General features: G+C 42.6%; 3 protein-coding genes across 3 annotated transcripts in view; 2 read left to right on the top strand and 1 right to left on the bottom strand.

The window, feature by feature from the left end:
* Nucleotides 1-4,074: 4,074 nt before the first annotated feature.
* las1l (LAS1 like ribosome biogenesis factor) lies at nt 4,075-6,656 on the top strand. Its single transcript, XM_054609547.1, has one exon. It carries the CDS (start codon nt 4,286-4,288, stop codon nt 6,008-6,010), a length of 1,725 nt encoding a protein of 574 aa, XP_054465522.1. The 5' UTR covers nt 4,075-4,285; the 3' UTR covers nt 6,011-6,656.
* A 1,897-nt stretch (nt 6,657-8,553) lies between these two features.
* On the top strand, nt 8,554-11,895 carry crebzf (CREB/ATF bZIP transcription factor). The gene is made up of 4 exons (XM_054609206.1): nt 8,554-8,746; nt 9,428-10,257; nt 10,444-10,516; nt 10,917-11,895. Exons 2-3 carry the CDS (start codon nt 9,440-9,442, stop codon nt 10,451-10,453), a joined length of 828 nt encoding a protein of 275 aa, XP_054465181.1. The 5' UTR covers nt 8,554-8,746; nt 9,428-9,439; the 3' UTR covers nt 10,454-10,516; nt 10,917-11,895.
* Nucleotides 11,896-21,649: 9,754 nt separating this feature from the next.
* atp2b3b (ATPase plasma membrane Ca2+ transporting 3b) overlaps nt 21,650-24,648 on the bottom strand; it is a 43,628-nt gene continuing 40,629 nt past the window's right edge. The window contains exon 25 of the mRNA XM_054608354.1: nt 21,650-21,675. Coding sequence (XP_054464329.1) covers nt 21,650-21,675 — 26 coding nt within the window. The remainder of the gene's footprint in view (nt 21,676-24,648) is intronic.

The following is a 24,648-nucleotide window of genomic DNA, read 5'->3' on the forward strand; positions in this document are numbered from 1 at the left end:
TCCAGATGTTTTGCCAAGCTTTGTGAGGACATAGAAGCAGATCATGTCCAGCTGCTCTATCACAGTGAGGTGAGATGGCTCTCAAGAGGACTGGTCCTCAAGCATTTGTTTGAACTGAGGAATGAGGTCTTCTCTTTTCTCACTGAGAAAAAATCTCCTCTGGCACATTACTATGCCAACACAGAATTCACAGCTGAACGTGCCTACCTCTGTGACATGTTTTCACTGCTGAACCAGCTGAACATCTCACTGCAAGGAAGAAACAGCAACATATTTGTTGTTGCAGACAAAGTTCAAGCTTTCAGGAGGAAACTTGCTTTGTGGACTAAGAGGGCCCAGGAAAAGAGGATGGACATGTTTCCACTTTTGTCTGACATTTTGGAAAACTCTCCTCAGGTGAAGATCAGGGCCTCAGTCTCTCAGCACCTCTCACAACTGGCAGAGAAATTTGATGAATACTTTCCTGAGGATCCCAGAAACAGACACATGTGGATTTTGGACCCATTTTCTGTGGATCCCACTGAAAATGATGTTGCTTTGCCCTCACATCTGGAATCCCAGCTTCTGGAAGTTTCCACCGACAGCACTTTAAAGTTGCAGTGGGGCGAACTGGAACTGGGCTCCTTCTGGATTGCTGTCTCAAAGGAGTACCCATGTCTAGCACTGAGGGCTGTGAAACTCCTTCTCCCATTCACAACTACATACCTGTGTGAATCAGGATTCTCCACTGTGGCCACAACTAAGACCAAAGCCCGAAACAGACTCAGAGCAACACTGGAGGCTACTCTGAGAGTGAGCCTTTCCCCCGTTCCACCCAGACTGGATCTGATCGTGTCTGAGAGGCCCAAGTGTCTCATTAAGAGGTGAACATAAAAAGGTAGTTGTAACTGTTGTGACTGTTGTTATTGTTCATTATATATAAATAAATGTCTTTGTAATGATCACATTGTATCATGTCATTTATTTGACAGGGTTTTTGCTTGTTAAACTGTAAGTGGATTTGATTTAGTTATTGAATACAAATCAAACCAAGAGTGAGATCAATTAGTTAAACCAATACAGTGTTAATATTTGAATGGGCCCCGGGCCACTTTGTACTTGAAAAGTTGGGCCCCGAGGTCAAAAAGGTTAAGAACCCCTGTTGTAGACTCACGATGTCCCACTCTAATCAGCTAATTAACTCAAAACACCTGCAAAGGTTTCCTGAACCTTTAAATGGCCTCTAAGGCTGGTTCAGTAGGCTACACAATCATGGGGAAGACTGCTGACTTGACAGTTGTCCAGAAGACAGTCCTAGGGTACATCCCAGTGTCATAGGGTACATCCCAGTGTCCTAGGGTACATCCCAGTGTCATAGGGTACATCCCAGTGTCATAGGGTACATCCCAGTGTCATAGGGTACATGCCAAGTCTCTTAAATTGCATCCCAGTGTCATTGGGTACATTCCAAGTCTCTTAAATCCCGCCTCACCAGGGATTCCCTGGACTTGGGAAACCAGGGAGGAGAGAGGAAACGAGGAAATGTGTTTTAAGAGACATGAGACGTCCTTTCCTCTGAAGCGTCACGTGAAGCGACGTCTGTTTCTGATGGCGGCGGATCAGCTGTCAGTCGGAGAGACTTTTAATTTTGTGTCTGCACACATAATCACTGTACTAATATTAATAATGACACAAAGTAATAATCACTGTACTAATATTAATAATGAAACAAAGTAATAATCACTGCCAGAGTAGAAATGTATTTATCTCTGCAGCCTGTTACCTGTTTAACAAACTGCACTGAGTATTTATACTGTGTTCTGTGTATTTATACTGTGTTCTCAGTATTTATACTGTGTCCTTCTACTTAACTTACGCCCCTCTACTCATTTAATACTTGGTACCTCCGGAACTATAAAATGGTGCTCAGGTACGCTGGGGACACTTTTAACCCGAACACGCTGGAGAGGAAACACAACAGAGGTAAGTGACTTTAACACAATAGACATATTTGACTGCACAGTCAATCACAGTTTATGACCTAAATCATCAATCTAGTTAAACTCATGTTTATCTTTACAGGCCCAGATTCTAAACACGTCAAACAGTGGCAGCTACAACATCCAACAGAAAGATAAACACATGTCAATAAACATTTAACCCTTTGAGTGTGGCTCTTATTTCCTGAAGCATTCCTGTATTTAATGTGCTACAGTTGTTGTAATGGAGAGTCTCTTCATTACACTCGGCATACTGTTTGTTTTCATGGACGGCCGAATGGTGCATCTCTTTAAATGTCATCTCTTTAAATGTGGAGCGGCATTATCTCCTTTCATTTGGTAAAGGAAGGTCCAGTGTATCATATGCTAAAGAAGATAAGTAAGGAAACATTGAAGCACCTTTTCTTAGCATTTAGAGAATTAAAAAAACTCTTATCATGGCGGCCACTTGCAAACGTCCGGGTCATTTCACTCAGTTTGGAACCTTCCTAGGCAAAAGGGACTATTTGCCCGCAGACTGTGTTTCCTTTCCAAGCAGAATTGTTGATCATCAACCCGGTAACTCTGATAGAGAACGTTGTATCAGTTACAAAACAGGAGAGTAGTCTCACACTCGTAGCTGTGATGTTCAAACAAATGATTTAATAGTTAACTAAAGATTCTACGTGACCGTCTTCTTCAGGGTAATGGAGAGCACTTTCATCTTCCCTGTGGTCAGCACCTCTACCACACTGGTGTGTGTTCCTCCTCTCTCTCATCCAAAAAACAGGAACAGGCGAACATCTGATGCTCCAATGTCTCGACATACACAACGGATGTCAGCAGTGAAAATGGGGGGGACACGGAAAGTGGTATCAATAAAATGGAGCATGAGGATTACAGGGATGTTGGGGTGTTTTCCCTTTGTATTGATGCTGTTAATGCTGTTTTTCTAGAAAGATTTTCCTTTAAGTTGCAGGCTTCCTCAGAGGTCAATTCTCGGACCATTTTTATTTTTATTTTTTTTACAAATGCTCTCCTCAGGGCCCTTAATCTGTCAATTTGGTTGTGTTTTATCATTGCTACTCTGATGATACACAACTCACATACACTGTGACCATCACATCACAGTTAAACTGAGGTTTTGGTTTTCGCCCCAGACCAGCGCCCTACTAACATCCTCCAACACCTATAGATTAATTGGCCACTAATGGAAAACCTTTTGCAAAAAAACTTGGTGTCCCTTTTGACTAACAGCAAAAATTTGATTAATACGTCGACAGACAGTTCAGTCAAGACAGACTCCTCACCGGAGGAATTTTGCAAAAGAAATGCGCCCACTGTTATCTTTCCAGCAGTTTGACATGGTTATCCATGATTTGGTGTCAGCCCACTTGGACCACTGTAATGCTCTTTGTTCCTGTCTTAATCATGGCAGTTAGTCCAAAAGACTTCAGCAAGACTACTTACCAAGACCTCATATTGCTCTCACATCACAGTTCTGGTCTCACTTCACTGGCTCCCAATTAAATGAAGGATCCATTTCAAGATCTTCCTCTTCATCTACAAGGCTTTGAATAGTTGCTCCTTAATGTATGAGTAATCTACACAGGTCATATAGCTCTGCTCGGCGCCTCAGGTCCTCTGAACTAAGGCCTCGTTCAAGACAGAAAACTTGAGGGGACTGTCTGTCTTCTGTCCTGTTTCTCAGACTGTGGAGCAGTGCTCCCTGGGAGTCAGGTCACCAGACTCCGTTGGGTGATTTAAATCACAGCTGAAGACCGGTCTTTTTCTAAGTGTTTTTGTGCTTTAGTCATTTACTCTTTTTTTTTTGTGCTGGGTTTTTCCTTTTGTTTTGTTTTTATGGTGTTTTTTTCTCCTGTTTGTGTTGCACCCATATTTGGTTCTTTTAATAAATGATAATTAATGTATTCTTAGGTAAGGAACTTTGTAACCTAGGTTTTGAAAGATGCTTTAATAAATAAAATAATTACTCTACTTTCTTCAAATATCTAAGCTTCCTGAGGGGAACAGGACTGATGAGGAAAATGTGACACACTGTTGGAGTTAACTCCCTCCACCAGGTGGCAGTAGTGATGCAGCAGTGATGCAAAGCTGTCGTCAAAACCTCAAAGAAGAAGAAGAAGAAGCGGGTGTAAACATGTCATTTCCGGGATGCGATAACATCGTTTTTTTCTGCACACACTGACGTTGCGATATAAATATACTTTTATTACATATTTCATTACGTCATTTCTCGGCTTATAAGAGCGTTGTGACTACTCGGTGCTAACGTTCGTCCGCCACGCGCCTCTTCCGCCGCTAAAATGAAGAAGAAGAGCTCCGAGAAGAAACGCCATGTGGTGGCGTGGGCCAACAAAGCTGAGTGGGACCAGGTGCTGGAGTATCTCTACTCCAAAGACTCCGCCTTACAGAGGTTTGCTCTGCAGAGGGTATCCGCCTGGAGGGGCCGGTACGCCAACAGCACGCCCGTGGCGGTGGACTGCACGGCGGACCTGGTGAGGTGCCAGGTGCTGGACCGGTCCGGGCAGCTGGACGGAGAGGATCTGGTCCTGCTTTATGGAGCCGGACTGGTGAGGTTCGTCAATTTGATCACCGAGCGCCAGCAGGGGAGGACGGCCCGTCCTCTGAGGCGGCTGGCCGGGAACCTGAACATCCCAGAGTGGGTGGTAGACCTGAGGCATGACATCACGCACAGGAAGCTGCCAACCTTAAAGTGGTGTCGAAAGGGATGCAAGGTGGTTCTGGAGTGGCTCCAGCAAGAGTACTGGTCCAGACAGCTGGGAGGAGGGCCCAATGAGGACTGGGAGTCTGAGTCGGATGGAGAGGACGAAGAGGTTGACCTGAAACGCAGAGAGGATGAGCTCATCGCCAGGCAGAGAGAGATGGAAGCCTACAAGAAGGCGCGGGAGCTTCTGATATCGTTTGAAAAAGAGCAGTACCAGGCTTTTGATGGACTCCCTGAGGACAAAGAGAAGAACTTGTGGCCCGCCCCCTTTGCAGACATGACCTGGTTACTCGGTGAGATCAAGCAGTTTGCTCTGGAGTCCAGTAATCTGCTGATTGATGTGTTGCTGGAAGACGGATTTCTGGTTCCGACTGCGGAACAGCTGGAAACGTTGGGCTGCAACGCCTCTGACAGCGCCTGTGCCACTGAACCCAGACTTGTTCAAGCCTTCCTGCGGTTTTGGCTGCCCCTCCTGAAGATGCTCAACTCGCCGTCCTTTATTCTCCTCCTCCTGGAGAAGCTGTCTGTTGAACTGAAGCTGCTCGCCAAGGAGCCAAATGCCCACAGGGCTTTTTACATTGCCGCTTGGATTTCAGAAATCATCATCTGCAACAGCAACAAATTTGAATACCACTTTGAGACGAAGGGACAGAAGAAGGCCAGAATGAAGGACAGGATCTTTGTAAACCGCATCCAGCTGAGGTGGCAGCAGCTGCTCTCGGCATGCCTGGACGCTCCTTGTGTAAGCACGCCCCACTTGCTCCGGTTGATCCTCGACGACATGGAGCATCCCCTCCCTCTGGAAACCCGACAGAGGCTGCTCCAGCTATGCTCCATCTACACACAGGGAACCCCACACTCGGAGCCCCACACTTCCCTGCAGCGGAAACAACAGCCCATTTACACACTGGAGAGCTTGCACGAGAAGCTGCAGCATTCGCGGCGCCTCGGCCATTCGCGGCGTGCTGAGGTGGAGAGGAGCGAGGCCTCCCAGGAGTACAAATGGGCGGATGTTCAGGCTGAGAAGGCCAAGTTGCTCAGAGGCTCTCCGTGGCAGGTGTGCACCGATAAGGTTTTGTGGAAGAACTACCCTCTGGGTAAAATCCCCGGACAGTCAGATGACCCTTCACGCCTCATGGTGGAAAACTACTCAACGATGACTGTGTTTGACCAGCCGGTGGAGTTGGAGAGCAACACAACGCACACTGTCCCAGGAGTCTCGGCACCGGTGAGGACAGCTGACGGCCTTCTATGGAACCACAGTGACGTCAACAAGCTGAAATCTGGACTGCAACTTTTTTGAGTTGTTAGAAAGCTGTGAAATATATCCTATTAGCTGCTGGCCCACTGATGAACTTATGTTCCAGGTTGTTTTGACACTTGGATCAAAGAAACAAAATGCCCAAAATAAATCAACTTCAGTACTAAGCAGACTTTGTCGAGGGATGAAATATGTAAAGCAGTTGATTCATCGATGAGTCGATTGACATAAAATACATTTATCTGAGTCATTCACCAGGAAAGAACACCAAACAGTCACTTATTCTAGTTTCTAAAATGTGATGAACTGCTGCTTTTCTGTCTCTATCATCAAGGATAGAAACAAATTTTATCACTAATTAAGTTATCAATTCATGAAATGTCTGACACCAGTGAAAAAAAGTCTGTATTAGTTTTCCAGAGCCCAAGGTGATGTCTTCAACTGACTTTAAGTCCCCCCCCCAAAAAAATCTGACATTTTATAGACATTCATTCATTGAGATGGTGTACAGTGAGGTTCTGTTTTACTTTCACCTGTTATCCAAGTGAACTTGTGCACTGTTGATACAGTTTTCGGCCCCTACAAAGAGTTTCGGAGTAGATGCCTTTCAGTTGAAAACCCTGGCAGAGGGGATACTGTTGAAAGAACAGATTTTTTTGTGTGTAATACATTTTCTTTTGCGCTCTTATGGCCAATAAAACATTTTGATTTACGAATTAATTTGATTATGTTGTTTTTAAGTGTATGATCTATGGAGTGTTTGGAGAGTGTGTCTTATTTTCACGAAAGTGTCTACCAACTTACAACCATGAAGGAAACCACCATGTTTATTCTGTTACTGCCTTTTTAGAGCAGTCTTTTTTTCAACAGAAATGTGTGATGGAGTTCATGTGAATGGTAAAAGAGAACTTATCACACTAAATCTGATGACCTTTCTATTTATTCTGAAAGGTCATCATAGGAAGAGGGCTTAATGGTGGTTAGCACTGTCGCCTCACAGCAAGAGGGGCCTGGGTTCAATTCCCGGGCTAGACGAGTTCTCCGGCTTCCTCCCACAGTCCAAAGACATGCAGATTAGGTTCATTGAAAACTCTAAATCGCCCGTGTGGATGTGTGCGTGAATGGTGGTCTGTTTATACATGTCAGCCCTGCGATAAAGTTTGTTCGTGATGAATTGTGCCTCGCCTGGAACGTGGACGAGAGCAGGCGGCAGCAGCAGGGGCCGTTGGAAAAAAAACTGCGGTCAAGTCAAGATTTCAGCTGCCTTCAATGAAAACCCAGGAAGTCAGTGAATGTTTACATCCTGTTTGTAGGCTACCTGTAGTTTGCAAACTACGTTTGGATATCTTTTTATTTATTGAACCATGTCATTATTATAATTGAGGATATAAGATTATTGGATGTCATATTTATTTAAACATTTATATAAATAAATATACCTGAAAGTAGTGTAATTTCTAAATCATACAACTGTAAATTTTAGAAATTGAAAAACTGGCAACAGTCCAAACATCACAGTTACATAAATAGGCTACACACGGAGGAAAAGCAACACTGCAAGTTTTGATCAGTGACAATTGTGCTCTCCTTTTAAAAGGTTTTCTGATTTCCCAATCCCAATCTATGCACTTCACACATTCCAGTTCCCTAACTGAAATAATGTTGATATTGAGTTTTAATTAGGCTTTCTAAATAAATATCTTTATTTTCAGATACTAAATAAATAACCTTATATATTATTATTGTTATTATTATTATTATTATTATTATTATCAGCCACATCATTTCACAACGTGAGACCACAAGCCAACAATAAAGTGTCATATCTTACAATTACACAGAAAATAAGAATTTTCTACAAAACGTGGTGTTTGTTATCAAAACTAACCCTTAAAAGGATAAGTGGTTAAAGTGAATGAATGAATGAATCATAGGAAGACACGTTGGACTTGGCAGCATTACAACAATTACATTAAATGACATAGTTCAAATGTAAAGATAAATTCATAAAGCAAGCACAATTTAACAGGGTATATTCTAAGCACATTTATGGTGACCTGAATGAAAAGATAAGATAAGATAATCCTAAAGAATTAAAGTTAATTCACAGTAAAATAATTCACAGTAACTGAAATATTATATATACAGACAGAAACTATTATAACTATTGTATTGCACAGTGTATTAGTGACATTGTAAAAGAAACACTTGTGTATGATGCAACACAACACATATACAACATATACTACTTATATAAAGCTTTGGTTTATTATTTTTACTCTGTCAGAGAGGGGTTAATATAACTGGTCATTATGTCTGGGCCATATTTGTAATGTAACAGCCTTATACCTGACCTTTATTTTGAAATACCCGGCAATGAAAACCGGAGGTATTACATAGATGTAAGCAGCTTGACACCGGAGCGAGTGCTTGTTCAGTGTATTACCGAATGTAATAAAGGTCCGCTCTTATGGCCAGTCCTGTACAACTGCGTGGCCTTGGATTTAATGAGCAGTCAGACTGTCACAACAACATTGACATGTGTAGGTCACTCACTCACTGACCAGAGTTCAGTAGGGCTTTTATTTTTTGACCACTTGGCCGGAAGTGTTCTCGCAGAGCCGCCTCTCGTCACGCGTCGCACCGCGCGCCATTGTCCTCCGGTGTTCAAGTTGTGAGCGGTTGAGCTCGCGTCCAGCTACCAGGGCCGCTTCGTCGACTGAATGTGTTGCAGCACTTTCTAGTTTCACTCTGGTTTTAAGGATATTTAACGGGACGGTGAGTTGGTTGAAGGATTCCCGGTAACAAAAACGCTGCGTCATCAGCGCGCTAGTCCTGTCGGTAACGGTAAGGCCTCATGGCTGCAGACGACGACAAAAACACTTGTTAGCTAAACATGCTAACGTCTGAATGAGCTAAGAAATGCCCATGTGGGTAATTTAGATGTTCACTTGTATTTGAATTCACCGTAACTAGCGGGGACGGTTGCTAGTTGCTAAATCTGTGTTTCAGCTGAGGCCCAGCTGGGAAGCTAACGCTAAAGCTCACGAATATCAATGTCATTCTTTTGATTATTGACCTAATAAGTCGGAGTTTTTTTTAAAAAAAAGAGGTGGAATTCTACATAATGAGATCCGTTATATGTGACAGGGTGCATTTTTAGAGCATTAGTTGTTAAACACCGTGTAGTGCGAACGTTAGCTAGCACAAAGCTATCAGGCACAACGAGCCAGTAACGTCACTGACACGTTTAGCTAACACACTCCCGCCTTATTAGCCTGTTATGAAATGGAGAAAAGCACTCTGTGACAGCCTTTACTGTGCAACACTGACTGAAACTGCTATCACAATAATAGATTTCTCTGATAAGTTATTATTATTATTATTATTATTATTATTAAAGAATTGGTTACTTGCTGCAAGATTACACACTCACAGTGTACTTTGTTGTCTCAACAGGTGAGGAAACTCATGAGATATTCTGGACAGCTTCCATTGCAGTCCAGCTGTCAAACCACAATGATCACCAGAAGAAGACGCACTATGAACAACACACGAGTGCAGCCTCTGGAGGTTGAAGTGTTGGAAACCGTGGAAGATCTCTCAAGTCCTTCTGAGGGTTTCCCGTCGGATGACATGGACACCGCTGGAATAGAGCTAGATGACCTGTTTGGAATTGAAGACTTAAAATGGACACTTGAGAGAGATACGTCGTCCTCCTCGCTCTTTGATATCGAGTTGGCTGATCTTGGTTTGAGCGCCAAAGACGAAGATTCCGAGGTTGAAGCTTCAACAGCATCATCACCTGATAGAATGTTATCTGAGTCAAGGATTAAGAAGAGGCAAAGCCAGTCGAGCCACATGATCAACAAAAACGCCATCGCTGCCAGAATGAATCGTCTCAGGAAGAAAGAATATGTCAACAGCTTGGAGAAGAAAGTTGGCATCCTGTCAACAGAAAACAACGTGCTCCGACAGGAAAATTCTCAACTGACCAAGAGAGTGGAAGAGTTGGAAGATGAAACCAGGTACTTGAGGGCTGTGCTGGCCAATGAGAGCATGTTAGCCCAGCTCTTGTCCAGGCTGAGCGGTGTGAATGGGATGAAATTATCTTCCTCCCTTTTCCAGGGGCCCGACTCGAACGAACACGACTACGCCTTGCCCAGAAAGCGTGTGAAAGTGGAGGAGAAAGAGACAGCGGGTGGCGTGTGTCTGCACGTGGACAAGGACCATGTCTCAGTGGAGTTCTGCACCAAATGTGCAGAGAGTGCAAGCACATCGCTCAAAATGTAGGGTCAAGTACTTATCTCTGTTTTCAGATATTGAGACTGAACTTGATATGGCTCTGTACTGAACCTCTTGAGGGTGGATGAACACCGTTGAATTTGTTAAGATTACCTAAGAACTGCTGAATGTGCATGTGTTTTTGTGTGATGATGGATTGAGTACACGTTACTGCTAAACCTTGTTGACAGTTTCTTCTAGGTAATGGTTGATCCACCATGCGGGATGAGGCTTTCTGAACACCTTTACCTCCTTGACTCCATGGTAAGGATCAGACAAGAACAGATCTTTTTTATAGTTGTTTTTCACAGGCCTCGTTCAGCAGCAACCTAAGTTTATCTGTTTTGATGAGTTCTTCCCAGTTAGTGGATTTTGACTACTTTTATTATCATTTATTTTATTTACAGTTTGTTGTTCTAGGAAATAATTTGATTTCAATTAACATCTAATAAGAGTTTAAATTAAAGTATCCTGAATGCTTAGATGTTTATATAAAGGTGAAGCTCCACAAAGAGAGATTTTGTATTGGCTGTCAAATTGGAAATGCTCAAAAAGACAAGATTGTAAATATTTTCTTTTGGTAAGAATTGATCTCTTTGTGAATCGGCGCCATTGTACAAAGAATGCTTTCATTTAGCGCCACCTATTTTTCTTTATGCTAAAGTGGATTCTGCTGGTGGAAGGGGAAGAGGCTGGACAAGCTGCTGCCAACGTGGCCTGGTATTTTTTTAAAGGTAGTATCGGTAACAAATGGTATGCGTGATCATATTTCTTTCACAACATCTGTAGCTCTTTTCAGCTTAGCTCATGCAGCATTTTTTGGGGGCTTGACTACAGCTGCTCAATTATTCATGATGTGATGCTATTGGAGACCTAATTGTCTCATAATTATGTCTTGTCTATATTGACTTACTGGAATGTATTAAGTTAATACGACCAAAATGATCTGATTTAAGTGGTGGAATTGCCAGCTATGTGTAACTAAATGTAAATGTGTATATACCCTTTGAATACAGGCAAATGACCTTGATGTTGGACAAATAAATACTATTTTCATTATGTTTGAGTTACTAATATCTACTGTGTCTTGTTCTGTACTGTTGATATTAATGCATCTCTTTTTCTCTTTCTAAACAGCAAGCTCTCTGCCGATAATGGTCTTACTTTTCCTGAACATTTGGGTCAAGTCTGGTAAAGGTTGTCAAAACAAATGACCAAGACCTCATTTGATGGAAGTATGAGGGGACCCACAGGGAGTAATCATCCTGCCCATGTTTAAGCCCATTTACTTCAAACCATAGATGCAAATTTTACAGTCACTTTCATGTCTTTAATGTTTTTATAATAGATTGCAGTCATTAAAACATGTCCTAGTGGAAGAGCACAGGTGAAATTGATAACCTTGGCTCAGCTATTCCAATGAGCCAGCACAAACAATACCAGGACCTCCTTGAGTGGAATGCAGCCATTATTAAAGGGATAGTTCTGATATTTTTGATGTACTTCATAGTCAGTGTACCTACAGGAGATGATGATCGTCATCCCCAGTTTGAAGAAACCAGCACAGTAGCAACATACTGCTGTATGAAGAATATTTTCAATGCCTTACCTTGCTGACTGACAGACATTTCTGGCTGTAAACAGAACCTATTACATCCATCTTTGTTCTCTTCAAAGCCACTAAACTCCATTGTCAAAAAGACAATTTTTTTCTCACAGAACACAGGAGTTGTTGGTCTACCGCTACCTGTATCCGTTTCATTGTGTTATTGTGTTAATTGGTGTTATAAAGGGCTAGTTCGGATTCACCAAAGTCTCATAGCAACACAAAGAAACTAACTGGTAGAGGAAGCGGTAGACCAACAACCCTGTTATCTGTGAGATAAGATTGCTTTTTTTTGTCAATGGAGTCTTGTGAGTTGAGAGCACAGATGGACATAATGGCTTCAGCTCCGGGTGGAAAGAGCTGTCTGAAAGCAAGGTATGGAATTGAAAAAATCGAAACGTAAAGTACACTTAAACCGTTTTTAGGTGTCTAAAATACGTCCACTGGAGTAAATATTTTGCTCTTTTGCTGGTATTTCTGTCTGTTGCACAAAACTCCATTTACTGTAGGGTAATACACTGACTATGGAGAAGTAGCTCATACAACCACACTTCTTAAAATCTGAAGTATACCTTTAATATTATTAAATATGCCTGTACTTTCCTACCATGACAGGTCAAAAATGTCTAATATAATTAATATCAGATGGGGGGGCTTTCATGGACTTGGATCAGTCTGCTAAAGCTCAGTCTGCTTAAGCAGACTACTGTCCTGCCTCACAGCAGGGGATATAAAAAGGTCTAATCAACCAGTTATGCTCATGGGATCAGTTTGTGGCAGTAGTAATGGTACAAACAAAAAGCTTTTACTGTGATTTGTGACCAGCACACCTCCAACACACATTCAAAGTAAACTCTACCTTCTTGTGTGGTGTAGGGGAAAAGTACAGTGACGTCACCCCTGGATCGTTCATAGCATGTCTCGGTGCTACAAAACACCCCAATGTAGTAAAGTGTCAAAACTTACAACTTGTTTGAAATAGGAAACCCCTCCTTTTGCGGGATGATCCCATCAGATATCAGTCACTGATCAGATCACAGATCAAATCAGCACAAAAGAAAAATGGGATAATATAACTGTTAGAGATCCCCGATCACGTTTTTTTTTTGCCACCCATACTAATTGCCAATCATCGATGATTCATATTGTCAGATACAGATCCGTTTTTTGTTTGATTATGGAAGCTGGTCTATAATTCGCCATACTTTTATTTTTTACCAACGTCCTAAAAATTATTTCAACTGCTCTGAATATTAAACCATCAGAAATGCTTACTGTCACTTTGTTACAGTAAGTTGTTACAGTAAGTTCCTGAATATGAGCTTTGTGTTTTTCTTAAGCATTAAGATACTTTCACAGTAATAGTTTTTCTTTATTAAAACACATAATTCAAATGATTGTTAAAACAAATCTTTTCATTAGTAGTTTTAATGATGTATTATGATTGGATTAAATCTAGTGTTGGGAAGTCTTTTTATATCAATGAGAAAACATCTTCAAACAACTGGATTTATTAAGATATGGGTGACTTAAAAAAAGCATAAATGCCGATTACTTGATGGTATATTTTACTGAATATTTGCCAGCTAAAAGAAATCACACTGTGATCGTTAACTGTGTAATCGCCGTTCACATGCGTGCTGAACTTTTAGAGGGATTAACACCATTAACGATAGGGAACGCTACCCGCTTGGAGCAGACTGACTGAGTTCGGTAGTAGTTTTAGTCAGCAGCCAAGGTGAGCTGTGGCCTGTAATGGTCCACCGTGGAGGACATGCTCCCGCACCAGCTGCTACACAGAGGGTTGAGCTTATTAAAAGTGTATTAATATTGAACGTGTGACGTGATCACATTTGACAAAGTACTCCCTTGGGTCCCCAGCATAACCCCCACCAAGTGTGAGGTCGCTCAGATGAGCAGTTCTCAGGTTATGCAAAGGACTCAAACAGATTGAGTCCCCGCTTTAGAGTTAGACCGTTGAGAGGGTGCACTGTTCTGAAGTCTCCCAGGATGGTGCTTTTAAGTCCAGATATAAGTGAACAGTTGTGCATTTTGGGAAAAGCTCCTTTTCTTTCTCACAGATCGTGAAATCTATACCACTCTCATGTCCGTGTGTTAAAATGAAGCTTCAGCCAGTTAGCTGAGTAAAGCCTGAAGACTGGGAACAAGAATTCCTACCTACACCTTTTTATAGAATAATAATATTATTATATTTAAATTATAGAGACACGGAGATGTAAAACCCACAAATTGTGGGGTCTAGTGACTTACTGGAGTCTTACTGGAGCCATCATGTTGCCAGGCAACCAGGAGAGACAAATTAGACAAATACGATGTAAACTAAATTAATGAGTTAATCTTTTAGTGATAGGAAATGCTGGTTGGCAGACTTAGAAAGCCTGGATAGCTGTTTCCATTCTTTTTGCTAAACTTAAGGCTGTTGATTGGAGCTTCATATTATCATCTCATCCATCTCTCAGCAAGAAGTCAAATAAGTCTAATGACCATTAAACATGAACAGGAACCGTTTTATTTGCTTGTGTCAAATGGAAATGATAATTTTACTGACATGTATTCATTTCATCTTTGTTGTAGACTCAAGATAAAGATATATATTTGGATATCCATAAGCTTGTCAAAAAGCTGAATATATAAAGCAAACTAATAGTAGCACTGACACTATAGTCATAGTCAAAGCATTTATGAGCAGCATATAAACATTCAGTAAATGAGGTGTAACTCATTAGGATTATGACTTCTATGAAGACATTTACTACAGTGTCATTTATCCGTTCATCGAGCAGCCTTATGGGTGCCGTCAGGAAGAGCTTAAGTTGACAAATGTAGTTATCTACACAGCCAACTAATGCATCAGTGTATAATAAACCATTCATTACTTTTTTTTGAACAGATTGTTAATGTCTCATACAGCGATCTAAAGTGAAGTGTTGCGGTTTGTTGTGCACATCGAATCAAGACAAAGGATTGATGCTTCTTGCTTTTAATTACCATTAGACAGGAGATGTGTACATCCCTCTCTACAGTTGCACAAGCACAACGTTTCATTCCCAGGTTCCATTGGTTCTCCTGCCCTGATCACGAGGAGACAACACCCCCACGACTTTTCAGCCTTTTCAGCCAAGCTTTCTTTGGCAGAAAGGGTTGTCTGACAGCAAGGTAAAGCGTTGAAAATAATCTAAATATGGCATACACTTATTTATTTGTGGTTTATTTGTTAGGGCCTGATACAATATACATAGACAAACTGAAAAGAGAAAAGGGTGATGCGAACAGTCTCCATTGCATAGGGAGTGATTCACATAAAAGGGAATTCAAACTTTTTTGGGGGGATACCTGATTTCTTCATGCAGTTAGTTCCAAGGTTCAGGTGCCCTAATAGAGAAAGAACCATGACCTTTAGCACACCTGCAAACTTGTCGCTGAGCCAGCGTTTCTCAGATTGGAGTGAGAGCTTTATGTCGTGATCTTCGCAATAGAACATCTTTGATGTGACGTGTCGAGTCTGTCCAATCAGCGTTAAGATGTCTACACCGTCTTCAATTCCCAACTTTTCATCCTTTCACTCCAAGTTGAAGTTACCGCCGACACTGGATCTACATTACAGCAACGAACACTAGTTTTGAAGTAGCGTTAAGTCTTGTTTGCTAAGAACGATGTAATATGCTGTTTAACTAACTTAACGTTAGGTAACTAGTCGGTAGAGTAACGTTAAACTGCCATATCAAGTTGTGTGTCGTAATATTTTTGTCACGTTACCCCAACAAATCTTTCCCAAGCTGGAGTGTCAGCCCGCAACAGCTACTGCTGCAGAGAAAAGCAGGCAGGAGGTAGAGGCAGAAAGGCCTGCAAGAAAAAGGCACATGGCTAAGCAGTGCAAACGAGTCCTTGAAGGACTTGTTCAGGCCAAAAAAAGGATTTTGGTTCACCAGCCACAACTTGTTCAACTCCATGAATGACTTTAACCATATTGTATATGATTATTGATATGTGAAAATGTATATTTGATGTTTTATTCATGGTTGTTTTACTGCCTTTCTTGTTTTTATTTCTTTTCTTTTCTTTTCTTTGTGTTGTTATATCACTAAAACTTTTGAAAATGAGACCTCGGTCTCAATGGATATTGTCTAAATATAGGTTAATAATAATATTGATTGAAGAAAAAAAAAAAAGCTAACTAGCCAGCTGTTCAACTAGAGCTGCAATACTGAATAATAAATTAGTATTTGCTTAAAGTAAATGTTGTCTTATCACTTAATTTTCTTCTCAGAGTACACCAGAATGCTACATTTTAAAGCTCATATTTAGAATAAAGCATGAATTAGCTGACAGGAAGTAAACACAGCTTAGGTCTGTCACCCAAAAAAATCAGCTAATGTGGTTCACATACACCAGAAACAACCTGGGAGACATTTAGAATGTTTAAATTTGAAATTGTGAAAGGGTCTGTAAAGTTGTGATATCACAACAGTACAGAAATCTCGAGGGCTCGTGTAAAGGCACAGTTCCTGAATATGAGCTTTGTGTTTTTCTTAAGCATTAAGATACTTTCACAGTATGTTTATTATAAGCTTAGACCTGCTTAATAATAAAACAGACATGAAGAGTTCACTTTTTACAATTTGGAACTTTTAACCATTTTTTACTTTGGAATCATTCATCCTTGTGACCCGTCAAATCAATCGGGGACTGGACAGATTTGTTGCCTGTCCCTGTGAAGAAGACATGGACATCATTAATAAGATACCTTAGTTGTTGCATTAATTAACATACTGTTCTTGCATTAACTCATGCAGGAGATACTTTTGATTATTGTGCATTCCTGAAGTATTGACCTACATCAAATAATTCATGTTTTTTTCATGCATTAAGTCATGCATGCATTCATTATAATTCATGTACCCTTACCCTTGCAGTGAAAAAAAAACTCTACAGAGGCCTTAAAGCTGCTCTACATGCTAGAAAACCTGCCTGTGAGGCACGTTAGTAAGAATAAACGCTGGATCTCTTTCAAAACAATCGACCAAGTGTCACTTTTCCAGATGTTTCAAATGTACGCACAGTCTTGCATCATTGTGAACAAAAAACACAGGACCACACAGACTTTGTCAAAGTTATTATTGTAGAATACTTTGATGTATTTTTCTTTCATACAGACAAAAGGTGTTGGACTTAATTCCCATTAAATTCTCTTAGATTTCCATACAGATTTAGTCTACAGTATACAGGTGTGTTCTTTCTCATATATAGATATTTATTCGCTTAAATAACAGGCAGGTAACTCTTTAATATATTCAATAGTCTTTATGTTTTGTTTTCTTCTTTTTTTTTTGGTCTTTTTTCATTTCAGCACAGTTAAGGCTGCATTTTCTGTCTGCAGAACAGCACTGCGTTGTGCAAGAAGGGGAACCATTCCACACACAATATTTACAACAGTATGTATAATGAATAATGTAAAACGTTAATTTCCTCCCGTCGTAACATGGCAGTAAATACTTGTAGCAGATCTAAAAGGGCAGCCTAAACAATGCACGGATGCATTGCACTTCTGCAGTCTCTAGCTCCGCATCACCCTCCAGTTCTCCATTTTCCCTGGGTCTCCACTTTGTCCAGTCCTTTAGATCATAATGAGGTACATCTGTATCTCCTGTCCCTATTTACAGAGCGATGTCTCTGGTCTTAAGAGACTATAAGCATCTCCACACCTCTGCACACTTCAGGGGCTGTTCAATGGACAGAAAACACAGCCCTCAGAATATGCTCAGGAGAATGTGCAACTGTCTTTTTCCATCAGTGGCAGCACCGATGGAGAAAAATCTAAAATAATCATAATATACAAGCGCTTCCATTTGTTGTTCCTCTCTTTACAGAAAGCGATCGGATCAAAAGAAAGAAACATCCCCAAAAATAACTAAAAAACAAAAGTGTAACAGGAACATAGTACCTGTAAATCAAAGATGCACATGTGCACATTTGGGCGATCTGTACAGTAGTGGTGCAGTTGTACAATTTATAATTTTGATAAATATAATATATTCTTTTTCACATTGTGTTTTGCCTTCTGTGACACGGTCTCACAACATCATGATGTAACGTGGCTGGACGGATGGACAGAGATGGCCGGAACTGGACAGTCAAATTTACACCACTGTAGATCATCAGCCTGTTGTTCGCTGTGTGTGTATGCATGTGTGTGTGTTTATAGAAAGCATTGATAGAGCTGTGTTAAGAGGTGCTGAAATTAGAGTAGGTTGGAGAATAGGTGTGTGTGTGTGTGTGTGTGTGTGTGTGTGTGTGTGTGTGTGTGTGTGTAAGAGAGGAAGATGTGGAGAGATCATAGCACACAGTAGTGACAGTAGCCTAAATGATTTACCAACACATAAAGAGTGACATTAATGATACCAAATGCATGCTTCAAAAACAGACAGACCAATACAATGTCACCAACCGCCCACGCCGAAAGGGTGGTGGCGATGAAGATGATGGGCATTCATGAGGACAGGGTTCTGTACAGATGAGGGTGTTCCCAGAGAGCACTGTGCACGTCCTCAAACAGAACCAGCAGACGAACATGTTCTCTCACTGTGTTTGCATGTGTTTGTCGTCTTTGTAAGACTTCCTATCCTACGTCTGGGTACGGCTGTCCACACGGCAGTCTGTTTGCATATTGTCTGCCATTGCCTTTCTGTGGTGGTGGGACCAGCTGATAACTCGGGAGGTCAACCGGGGTTAACTGAGGGGACGGGGGACAGGGGGGACGGGGCATATTTGCATTGCACTCACGCCTTGAGGCAACATGAAGTCAGCGGTTCACCCACACCTAGTGCAACATGGGATACTGGAGGGCACTCGCACACCTGGTCTGGAATGTGATGCGGCTGTTTGGAATGTATGTTCCATGGAATGTTGAGGTCGGCGAGGTGACGGCTGAATGTGATGTCACGAGCGCCATCGTCACAGCGGTGGCTATCCAAATGTGAATTTCTTTTTTTTTTTTTTCTTTTTCTTTTTTTGTTGGCGTGTGCACCTGTTTTACATTGGGAAGAATATGTCTTAAAGCAATGCTGTAACATTTTGGGAAATAAGCTTATTGGCTTTTTGCTGAAAAGATTGATACCTCTCTCACATCTGTCCATTCAAGGTGAAGCTGAAGCCTGTTAGCTTAGCTTAAATAGTGGGAAAAGGGGGAAACAGCCATCCTGTCTCTGTTTCTAATTCAGCGCTGCAGATATCGTGATTTAGTACAGATTAACCAAATGAGATATGCTGTTTTAATCCATTATCTTAAGAGGTGCTGTAGGCAGGTTTTTGTTTTACTTTTGAAAGAGCCAGGGTAGCTGTTTCCAGTCTTTATGCTAAGCTAGTCAGCTGCAGCACATTTAGAGTGCAGACATGAAAATGGTACCAGTCTCCTCACGTGTATCCCAGGAGGAAAGCGATTACGTATGTTGTATGAGTGTTCCTTTACGGTTTCTCAAACAACTAATTGAACATCACGATGATGGGGAATGCACAGTATTTGACACATGGACATGGACACATGAGCTCTCATTGGTTGTACCTGATGGAGTTGGGCTCAGGGCCTAAAGCTAAAGCTGAACACTGACATATGACACAGGCCTGACAGCTCGAGTGAGTGGTTGCTTCTAAACATCAAACTGTGATTTTTTTCCCCCTTCTCTGTAAAAATGGATCGAACGTCCAACGCACAAAACAATCTCTTTGTCCACAAAACTCAGAGAGGGCACTGGTACACGATGTAGACGACACGATGGCACGAGAGCAGGGCGGGTTTGAAGTGAGTGCATGTTAAGTCTTAAAGGGCCATCGCTGGTGCATTGTGTGTTTGATGGCGTTTAAAGGGTTAATGCTTCCAAAAAATAAAGCTGGCACACACACACACATACCTACGAAAGACCAGAAGTAACAAGACAAGACAAAGGAAACCACAAAATGGCTTGAGGAACAGCAAGAGAGAAGGTGATGGAACTCACAGCAGAAGTGAAGTGGAAGAAAATAACCAAACGCTTAATCATCAGTTCATCAGCATGGCAGGAGGCTGTAACGCAAGTTACTCCTGTATGTTACATGTATACGTCACACACATGGGATCATCTCAGCAGAGGGGACATTAATACAGATAACAGGTCATGTGGACTTGGGGGGGGGGGGGGGCATTCAAGGACTGGGCAGGTTGGGCTGGAGAAAGAACAGAGATGAACATGACGAGTTCTGGGCTGTCACCTCCCAAACATACATACATACATACATACATACACACACATATATATATATATATATATATATATATATATATATATATATATATATATATATGTATGTATGTATGTATGTATTCCCCACTCCTTTAGTTTATTTTTGCAGTCATACTATTTACTATCAGGTTTATATGAACAGTATCTTTGTTTTGTTTTTTTGTTTTTTTCCAGAAGAGACAAGACAATACACAAACACACATTGAAAGAGAGAGAGGAATGACAGAAAATATAATATTTTGGGGGAAAAAATTAACCTCAATGTGAAAAGTTCTCGAGAACGAGAAAATAAATAAACGTAGCGGTGTGAAATAAATAAATAAATGAGCACCATTATGTTGAGAATGGAATTGAATGAAGCCTAGTTAAAGCTTTAACAAAGTGTTTACTTCTACTGCGACTAAACTAGTGATTTCAGAGTGGCTGTAGAGAGATTGAGGGTGGAGGTGGAGACGGCGGTGCCATGGCAGGGTGGGCGACGACAACACTAATGATGCACACCAATAGAAACAGACAGACGTGGCCCTCTTCTGCTGAGGCGTTGAAGGATGAGTCGTTTTTGTTTTGGGAAGTCCGTCCCTCCTCCCTCCCTCCCCAACCCATCACCACCCAGGACAACGCAGCGAGAGCAGACCTGTGCGTGTGTGTTACACGTGTGCGTGCAGTCATGCGAGGTGGGTTTGAGGCGGGTTCTCCAGGGAGGGCGACGGACGGGGGCGGTGGGTTTGAGGGTAAAGGGGGTGGCTGTCGTTGTCAGCGGGTCGGACTGAGAGAGCTGGAGCAAGGGGCGAAAGGACGGACAGTCGCAATGTTCTCAGGGAGTTGCGAGCAGAAGTGTCCAGCCATTGTCCACTCCATCCGTACCTCCCCCATCTCTCCTGCTAGCTTGCTGTGAGGGAGATTGGATGAAAATGTCTTGCTTGAGTACTCAGCCCTCTCCTTCTCTCCCCTTTTTCTACCCAAGACTCCACCCCCTTTCTCCTCTCCCTCCCCGACACACGTTCAGCTCAGTCATAAGGAGGTCTCCACGCAGTAGAGGTGGGCCAGGTGAGGGGCGGAGGGTTTCCCGGCCTGTCCCTGCCTTGATGGTGGGTGTGGTGGTGTTGGTTGCGGTGGTGATGATGTGGGCTCGGGATGCTGGGGGTTACTGCGTCGGTGTTGTTTTTATTGCCGTGGGTGACCATTGAACTGATGCTGCTGCTGCTGCTGCTGCTGTTGTTGTTGTTGTTTCGGTTGCAAGGGGTCACTGGGAGGCTGTACTGGCGGTAGGGGCGGGTGGGGTGGGAGCGGGCCGGGGGCTGGGTAGGAGGGGGCGGCGGCTTGCGGAGGGCCGGGTGCAGGTGCTGGTATCTGCTGAGCTCTGATTCGTCGTCCACGTCTGTGTCGTCGATCAGCGGGATGTTGTGGATGAGGTCGTTGATGAGGAACTCCGGGTGGGCCATGAAGTTGTGGATGGAGTTGCGGGATTCCGGTTTCTCCCGGCCCTCGTAAAGCGAACTACGGAATGCTTTCACCACTCGCATCTGCCGAAAGGAAGGAAGAACGAGGGAGAGACCACAAGAAAGAGAGAAGTCAGACATGCATATGGTGGAGAAGAGAGACAAGGGAAACCCATGGACAGACCTGTGTCCTCCAGCAGACAGACAGTGACAGACAGACAGACAGACAGACAGACAGACAGACAGACACTCAGGACCAGGTGGCTACAGTTACAGTTCATAACTTTGGTATTTCCCGTTTATTTTCTATTAAATAATAGCTGCTCTGAAAACTGAAAATAATCTGATTGGCTGGATTCAACAAATGGGCGGGGCCAAAGCACAGCAGTCTTTTGTTAAATGTTGGCTTTTCTTTGGAGTTGGATTAGAGTTAGATTAGAAGATTGAAAGCCTTCTATGTGAGTGAGGTAAATATGACACCACAGCCATGAGCCAGTTAGTTTAGGTTTAAGATTGGAAACAGGGGGAAACAGATTTCTTGTCTCTGTACAAAAATAACGAAATCCACCCAACACCTAAAAGCTCACTAATGAATATGTCATACCTTTTGGTTGAATTGAGGGGTAAAAAAGACTTTCTGGCAATTTCCGTGGGTGGATTTTGTTGCCTTTGGGCAGAGCCAGGCTAGCTGCTTCCAGTCGTTATGCTTTATTTAAGCTAACTGGCTAACATCTACCATCTGGCAAATCCAAATGCCAAAGAGGCACAGCTGTGAAACACAAATAATGTTTTATCCCCGTGTGATAAAAGTTCAAACTGGGCCGATACTTTTTACCCCTTTGTCGTGTGAGGAAGTTAATTGGGGTCGTCTGAGCTAAATTTAATCTGGTAATGGATAAATAAAACCTCTTGGCATGAGTGTATGTGCAACCTCACCGTCCCACTGGACAATTTCTATGTCTGTTTTCTAGTCATGTCTCCTTGAGAGAACATGGATTAGTCCTCACTTATCTTGTGCGGGGATTCCATTGCAAAATATCAAGGTCATGTTTAAAACTTTGTATTTATATAACAGTTACATAAATATCTTGACTGATGTCGTGTCAACAGAGTGTCCACCTGATCCTGTCTGTCCCCAACGGACACAAAAAAAATAAAAATGAGTTGGCTAATGACATATCATCATGTCAGTTCTCACACACCAATCCCACCCAGAGCATTTAGTCGTCAACATCACAAGAGCTGCAGACACTACACAACAGACACACCATCATACCAGTGTTTCTGCGTGTGTGTGTATGATGATTCAGTATGTGTGGAGAAAGCACTCATATCTTAGCACACTGGGTCACATGCATGCACACACACACACACACACACACACACACACACACACACACACACACACACACACACACACAGGTGAGGGTGGTTGTTAGGCACAGATGGAGAAGAAGCAGGAATGGTGGGTGTGTTAGTTTATTGATCAGTAAAATAAAAAAAGAAACAGCAGGAACCTGTAGCAGTGACCACACTCACACACACACACACACACACACACACACACACACACACACACACACACACACACACACACACACACACACACACACACACACACACACACAGCTGTTTCCATCGGACATTTGTCAATCACGGTAGCTGTTTGTAAAAGAGAGAGAGCTGGTTTATACACACCTCGACAGCCAGACAGTGACACACACACACACACACACACACACACACACACACACACACACACACACACACACACACACACACACACACACACACACACATACACATGTGCAAAATGCACTGCAGCCATGCAGCAGTGAGGGACAAAGGAGAGCAGAGTGATAGAAATAATGATGGTGCTGATGATGAAGTTGCTGCAGGATAGAAAAAAACAAAACAAACAAGTGTAGCAAAACAGAACAGTGTGACATCACAGAGAATCAGCAGGTTAGGACGGTGTGCCATTGGTTAGATTACGAGAAACAGAAGATGATTGGTTCACAGGCCAGAGCGAAGCTCGGCATCAGCCCTGTGGCAGGAGAGAGGCAGCCGGGTCATGCTGAATCAGATGGTTGTCACTTACGCGCTCTTTCTGTCACACACACACACACACACACACACACACACACACACACACACACACACACACACACACACACACACACACACACACACACACACACTCATAAGAGTGAGGTCTATGAGTGTACTTGAAGGTGCATTATGCAGTGTATGGTGTATGCGTGCGGAAACACATTCCTTTGCCACGGCAGTTGCTCCATGCACCCTTCCCCCCCAAAGCCCAAACAGAGGAAAAAGAAGCAGCATGAGCTCAAAAGAAACCGAGACAGTTCAATGCAAGTACAGAAACAGGCACAGGCAGGCAGAGCCCCACATAGAGACCGTCTAGCCGAGTCAGACTGACGGAGGGGGAGCTTTGAGTCCGCTGTGACACCAGCTGCAGTCCAAACGGTGACTATGAGAGGTCAGCTCTGCAGTCGGCCAAACTAAGAGGAGTCTCTATATATGACTCTGCCATATATGATAGACTGACAGACAGACAGACAGACAGACAGACGGTCAAGCAGTAGGTTCAGTGTTTATCTGTTTTTCCAAAGAGCCTGTCAGACAGTAGAAAAACACCTCGTGCAGACTGAGAAGGTGTCAGAATGTTACTTCCTCCTGTTTGTTTTCATTTTTGTCCCCAGAGGACAGAGTAAACTTTCGAGTATATAACGTCCCCAGTGAGACCAGAGCGGCCTGGAGGTCAGGGCACTGCTGTGTAACTTATGTCTCTGTCTTTCTCTCTCACTCCCTCTCTCCCTTTCAGCAGTGCTTGATGGAAAAACAATGATGGTTAAAGTATAAGAGGGAAGGTAGAGAGGCTGCTCATGAGAGGAGTCCGCAACATAAACACAGGGAGAAGCTATGAGGTAGATGGCTGCTTAATGGCTCCTATTTCCCAACGTGAGGCTCATATAGATAGATATGTGATGACTGAGCTATAACCATAGCAACCCCTCAGCAACACCTTCCTCA

The sequence above is a fragment of the Anoplopoma fimbria genome, chromosome 12 (assembly GCF_027596085.1).
Source record: "Anoplopoma fimbria isolate UVic2021 breed Golden Eagle Sablefish chromosome 12, Afim_UVic_2022, whole genome shotgun sequence".
Classification (NCBI taxonomy): Eukaryota; Metazoa; Chordata; class Actinopteri; order Perciformes; family Anoplopomatidae; genus Anoplopoma; species Anoplopoma fimbria.